The 6,945-nt window shown below is 39.4% G+C and overlaps 1 protein-coding gene across 1 annotated transcript in view; it reads right to left on the minus strand.

Moving 5' to 3' along the window:
* cryl1 (crystallin, lambda 1) overlaps positions 1-6,800 on the minus strand; it is a 36,701-nt gene extending 29,901 nt beyond the window's left edge. Inside the window, exons 1-3 of the mRNA XM_024008645.2 lie at positions 6,471-6,800; positions 5,325-5,432; positions 1,238-1,364 (exon numbers count right to left, since the gene is read on the minus strand). Coding sequence (XP_023864413.1) covers positions 1,238-1,364; positions 5,325-5,432; positions 6,471-6,511 — 276 coding nt within the window. The 5' untranslated portion in view covers positions 6,512-6,800. The remainder of the gene's footprint in view (positions 1-1,237; positions 1,365-5,324; positions 5,433-6,470) is intronic.
* Positions 6,801-6,945: the final 145 nt, after the last annotated feature.

The raw sequence follows: 6,945 nt of genomic DNA on the forward strand, positions 1-6,945 counted from the left end.
ATGTTTGTTTTGTTCGGTAATGTCCATCATTTATGTCCAAATAGCTATTTTGTTAGCGTGTTTGGTAAACAAATCCAACGTCAGGAAGCGCATTCACTAAAAGCTGACGAAATGTCCAAAAGTTCCGTAACAGTCAGTAGAAACATGTCGAACTATGTATTGAATCAATCTTTAGAATGCTTTTAACATAAATCTTGAATAACGTTCCAACCGGAGAATTACATTGACTTCAGATGAGCGATGGAACAGAGCTCCCTCTCATGTGAACATGCATGGTCAGAGCATGGTCAGGTCATGGCAGACCTGACTAATTTCCCTCTCATTCGGCCCCCCTTCACAGTTGAGGCATCAGACAAGGTTCTACAGACTGTTGACATCTAGTGGAAGCCGTAGGAAGTGCAAACTCATCCATATCTCGCTGTGAATTCAATAGGATCTTGGTTGAAAATCGACCAACCTCAGAATTCCCACTTCCTGTTTGGATTTTTTCTCAGGTTTTTGCCTGCCATATGAGTTCTGTTATACTCACAGACATCATTCAAACAGTTTTAGAAACTTCAGAGTGTTTTCTATCCAATACGAATAATAATATGAATATATTAGCAACTGGGACTGAGGAGCAGGCAGTTTACTATGGGCACCTCTGTGCACCTTTCATCCAAGCTACTCAATACTGCCCCTGCAGCCATAAGAAGTTAAGATGGTATAAGTCATGTGTAGAATTGGAGGAAATTAGCTTTTAAAACTGCAAAGAATTATCCCCACCCAATGGCAAAATGTTTAGAATTGCAGGAAATTAGCTGTAAAACAGCAACAACAACAAAATGTTAGGTAAAGCAAACATATTTGTTTACCTTTTGTTAATAAAAATAATTTTTCTGCTAACAGATCCCTCTGTACGTATTAAATTATAGTTTTAAATCCTGGCTCGGAGTTAATGTGAGTAAATGTGTAGCGGCTAATTGTATTGCTAATAGGCTATGTGTTTGTAGATCGACTGAGGTGAATGAAGCTACAGCAACAAATGTGATATGGCTAGGGTAATTTTTGCTTGTTTTTGCTGTTCTCCAAATGGCATTTTAGAGTTTTTAAATTGAATAGAAATGCAGTAAATGAGATGTTACTTTCTTAAACTCCCCGCCCCAAAAGAATTCCTGGCTACGGCCCTGTGCACCCTAGGTAAGTGCTATTGCTATTTTTCTCATAGATGATACTCATACCAGTCATCCTAATGTACCTGGACGAAGAAGGCTCCCTCTAGTGCCTGGCAGAGGTCATTGTGGCTGCTCAGTAGGGCTAGCTGCTCTGAGGCACTTCGATCCCCCCTCAGCATGCACTCTTCCTGCAGATCCTCAAGCTGTTTCCTAGGCCAGCAGAGAGAGGGAGAAGGGGTTAACAAACATACACGCAAGCAAGTATGCACACATACACACATAAACCCCAAAAGCTTTTTCAATAACTACACAGATAACTCAGTGACCTGTGGAATATGAAGTGCCACCTTAGTACATAATGAATATACTGTGAGACTAAATGTTGACAGCTTGGTTTTCTAGCCAATACCAAATGCAACGGTGCATTCCCTATGCTATGGTTTCTCGGGCTTTGAATAGTGTTCAAATCACTCAATGAACAGGCATCTGTTTTTCAAAGTGAATTAAATGAAAACCTTTTTATGTAAATAACATATCTTCCCGGTAGCTCTATGGTGAGGCCTGTGGTATGAGGAATTAAATGTGTAGTTGTTTCAGTGGTGTGTGAAAGCTTGTTTAAAAGGTAACCAGAAAGCAAGACACAGGTAACTGCCAAAATAAAGAAAACACTTGAATAAATGAGGGATACAAAATATATTGTTAGCAGCTGCTTACACACAGGTGTGGTTTCTGAGTTAATTAAGCAATTAACATCCCATCATGCATAGGGTCATGTATAAAAATGGCCAGCTGCCCATTATTTTGGCTACCATGGCTAAAAGAAGAGATCTCAGTAGCTAGGTTTCCATCCAGTTGGTGAAAGATTTACATGTAAACTGCAGGACCACACAACATGTCATTGCATGACTCCAAGTTTACTTCGATATGATGGTTATTATATTAATATTTGCGCATAAAAGCACATTCACCAACATTTGTTGCATAATACATTTTACTGAGACAAAAAGATCCCACCTTGTCTAGCATATTTTGTTTTGTCGACATTTGGAAAGTTTACCAACAAATGTTCTGTTTTAATTAGACCTGTTATTACATTTTTTTATCCGACATGTACTTTACTTGCATAAAGACATTGGATGGAAACCTGGTTAGTGACTTTGAAATAGGGGTCTCAAAGGAGCATATGGGGTTTAAAGGGTGTGTGTCTCTCTGTGTCTCAGTCACCAGGTCTTAACCCAATTGAAGACTTATGGGAGATTCTGGAGCAGTGCCGGAGACCATCAACAAAACACCAAATCATGGAATTTCTTGTTGAAGAATGGTGTTGCATCCCTCCAATAGAGTTCCAGACACTTGTAGAATCTATGCCAAGGCACATTGAAGCTGTTCTGGTGGCCCAAAGCCCTATTAACATATTTAAAGTAGAATTGACAGCTTTTTAACAACTTTTCAGGTATGAAACAAACAGATAATCAAAAATATCAATAAAAAATATCAAATTCCCACTTTATGCTACAAAAACAACTTTAGAAGAGGTTTTAAAAATAGTTTCTATTTGACTCAACATTCCATGACGTACACTAAGGCATTGTTGGCAGAATAGATGGATGCAGTTCAATGCATGATTCATATAATTTGGAATACACTTCTTGGTAGGCCAAAACTATTTTGCTATCAGGTTGTAAATCACAGCTGGCCTGGTACATTGTTTGCTGCCTCCATTTGAGATGCACTGCTCCAATATTTGGGACAAAAACTGACAAATGTAACTAAGGCTGGCAATGTCAATACAATCAAACTAACAAGGGCAATGATCACAAGTCACGTGGCTAATAGGCTAGCGTATCTATTTATGTAGCAATCTAAAAACATTGAGCCTAGCGTTAACTAAATAGCTGCTAGGAGGATGTCATGTCATTGGAGGAGTGGGTGAGTGACTGAATTCTTCCCCCCACATATAGTTTTTCGGTGGCTACACAGATAGAACAATGAGAGATATTTCACCAGGTGTATAAATGTGAAGCATCCACTTGGCGTTTTCAATCACTACCAAATATGGTAGAGAGAGGCAGACCTGTGGCCGGCAGTGGGAGAAGATGGAACGAGATGGATTTTAGCCAAAATTCTGCTAATTTTCTCATTGATGAAACATTTGATCTCAATACAGTTCTGTTCCCAAAACTAGAATGTGTTATGCTAGAAAGTTTTGTAGACTTTACCCTTCCGCCAAAGTGTAAATTAAATTGCATTGTTTAGAAAGAGTGCAAAGGTGAACTGAGTTATTGCACATGTACAATTCACAGAGTAGGCATTCCCTAACGGAAATATGCAAATGTTTGCTAGAAATAGGATCTTGCTAGCTTGAGCTTGGCTCTGCCCACTTCCTTGCTAGTTCTGCCCACTATGACTAATTTGTTTCCAATGGAAATGACAGGCTGTGGTCTATCTTGGGTTAGGTATAAAAATCTTTGCTACACAGCTAGAGATGTAGGTGTCATTTGGTTAACTAGCAAGAAATGTGAATTGCTTTGTTAGCTATCTCCAGATAACATGTAAACAGCCTAACCAGCTCTGCTAGGCCGAGTAAAATGGTCAGAGTGAGGTGTTCTCTCATTTGTGTCAGGGAGTAGCTAGCTAACAAGCTAGCCAATTTTAGCTAGTTAGCTTGGGTGCTTGGTTGGGACAAGCATGCATTGGCAGGCAAGCTGTAGAAGGACGAGTAGGCTACTATTCCCCATCGTTTATAAGTGCAATTTTGACGGCCAATTGGCTGAAAAAGTTTTAGAGGGTTTATCTAATGTTCCCTCGTTAGATTTGAGCTAATATCGCTCTAGTTAGCATTAGTTGTTGATCTTGTTGTTTATGTGCATAACTGAGGGAGAGAGAGCCTACCTGTTCATGGTTGTTTGATCAATAGGACTGTAAAGTTCCCAAATGTAAGAGGACTCCCGTGGTATTTACATATTTGCAGAAATCCATTCAGGTGTATTTTGTGACTTTTGGCGAATGCGTTCTAATCATCTAAAGTCGCACTGTTGTTACTGCCTGTAAACACTCAGTCCAGTTCAAAGTGAATGATGGCTGCCCAACACGCAAATAAGTAGGATTGAGTCACTTCAAACTGCAAATGTGAACAAGGCTTTAATACTGGTGCTTCCTTTATTTTGGCAGTTACCTGTAAAAAATAAAAGATCAAGAATGCCCCCTACAGTCCAATAGGTTTATTTATTTTAACCAATGTGCAGTTGAGCAAATCTCATTATACATTTCAAAACAGCATGGTATATAGAGCAAGGTTTCCAAACGCTCTCCTCTGGGACCACCAGATGTTTGACATATTTTTGGGGAAGTACTGGTATAGAGACTTGAAGCAAACAAGACATACAATGGCTCAGTTAGGCTATACGGTAGCAAATAGCTATTTATTCGACTAGCAGGTTGTTTGTGATATTTTTAGAGGCCAACCTCAAAGTGTCTGTATGATGCTAGATGTGAAACCCTTCTAAATGAATCATAACAGGAGATATCTGGACTAGGCTAGTAGTCCTCTCCCTACAAAATGGGGTGTTAACCCCAATGTCATGGCTAAATTCCCAACCTGGCCACTTAATCATGCCCCTCATTCCTAATTGGCATATATCACTCCTCACCTCTACACCTAATAGCTGATGTGCGGTGCGCGTTCTGGCAGAAAAATGGTCGCCGCATTGGTGGTGGATGAAGTGCGTTTCCCCCTTACTATGTAAAGCGCTTTGAGTACCTCAGTTGGTAGAAATAATATTATCCAATCCACGATTCATTATTATTACAAATGTCACTAAGAACATTTTCCCATCTTCCAGAGCCTTGAGCTCAAAATACACTGGGTTAAAGTTAAATTCTTTACATATAATAGAAACACCACAGGGGAGAGGACCATGTTCACCTAAAGCGATGTGTCGCCTCCTAATGTTCAACTAATCATAATTCGTCCATGTTTTCAACAAAGTACACTCTATGGTTGTTGGTGGGTTTGTAAAGTTAAAAGGACTCACTGATCATGTTTTTTGGTGTGTCTTTGGTGTGAGTGCAAAAGAAGACTGAGGGGTATTTTGGTCATGCATATTATGTATGAGTCGATGCAGTCATGAGATATTTTGGTCATGTTTTGCCTTGTTTTCCAGGACTCACCTGACCTCCTGGATGGCCCTGGCAGCCTGGCCTGGCTGGTTGTCATAGATCTTCACTCTGTAGCCCCCACTTATAAACACCATGGCCCAGGAGCGCCCAATCAGCCCACTGAAATACACACAGAACAACAGAGCCAACATTTATCAATCAATCAATCTTTACTGTCCCCAGAGGGAAATTTGGTTTGCCCCGGAATGGCTATATGCTTTTGATGAGAAATTAAATCCCTAACGACCAAATAGTCCAGTATGGCTCAGTTGTTAGAGCATGGCGCTTGCAACACCAGGGTGGTGGGTTTGATTCCCTCTGGGGCCACCCATTGCACTATATAAATTGCTTTGGATAAAAGCACCTGCTAAATTGCAAATGTATGACTAAATTATTATAACATGATATATATTAGTATATATATCATATAATAGGAGTGATCCTCGATTTGGGGGTCAGTCCAAAGGTGAACATACACATGTTAATTTAATCATAAACCATAATGAAGTTAAAATGTAAACCGTGTTGTATGACAAGACTTTTCTGGCTCAAATTCCCCAAAAAAGGGTGGTAAGGTTCAACAGTGACAGAGCAGACATTTTTTTTTGTGCCCTCAACATCCTTCAGGATTGTACAGAAATGGTGACTAGAGGATGCAGGAATAAGAACGCAAAGGCAAATAAAAGTGATGCCTGTTCTTGAAAGAAACCGTCGCCACCATCAAAATAACCACATGATGACCATATACGTTTGGAAAAACTATTGTACTAGATTCTACATTTTTATCTAGACAAAAAATACATCTTAATTAAGATAACATCACATGATATGCCTATAGCTACGAGCACAACATCCTGACCTGATATGACAAATTCAGTGAGTTACGTTATAGGCTAAAATAAAAAACACAGAGGCTATTCTCTCGTCTTGACACATGCACAACAAATATGAATACAATATATTTAACAACAAACGTTCAGTGTCATGAAAATGAACTAATTTCTTTACTTAGAGAAGTTTAGTTAATGATCAGCTGACCCTACTCAGCTCGAAGTTCACATGCATAAGCACACAACCTTAGCTAGCTAGCTAACGTTAGTTGTTGGAGCAATATTTTTTAGACAGATAAAGCTCGTGAAATGTGATGCTTCTGCTCACCTGCCAATAACGGTAATGGTCTTCCCCTCAGAGGAACTCATTTTGCAGTTTTGATTAGCAGTAAGTTATTGCAACATTGAAAACAGTCACTGTTTTTCCAAGAATACTCTGCATGCAAATCCTGCAACGCCCCTACTAGTCACTTGATTGTACGGTGCCCCAAAATGTTCAAAATAAAACGAGCGAAGAAAATTCATCATATGAAAATGTACATTCACCAATTTGCATTATTTTATTAATCATGTGGTGATGGGCTTGTTTAGCTATAACGTTACTTTTTACATTCTAAGCTGAGAACATTTATTTTTTTGTTGTTGTATGAAACCGGTGTCGCAGCTTCCTCACGTACTGTATCCTAGCAACAGAATTGGGCGCCCTTATCCAATTGTATTGCGTAAAACCAAACCCTTCTATGATTGACGTACATTCAAAACAATCGAGGCTTCAAAACCAATTCAATACCGCCCATATAGCT

This window comes from Salvelinus sp. IW2-2015, linkage group LG2, assembly GCF_002910315.2.
Source record: "Salvelinus sp. IW2-2015 linkage group LG2, ASM291031v2, whole genome shotgun sequence".
Classification (NCBI taxonomy): domain Eukaryota; kingdom Metazoa; phylum Chordata; class Actinopteri; order Salmoniformes; family Salmonidae; genus Salvelinus; species Salvelinus sp. IW2-2015.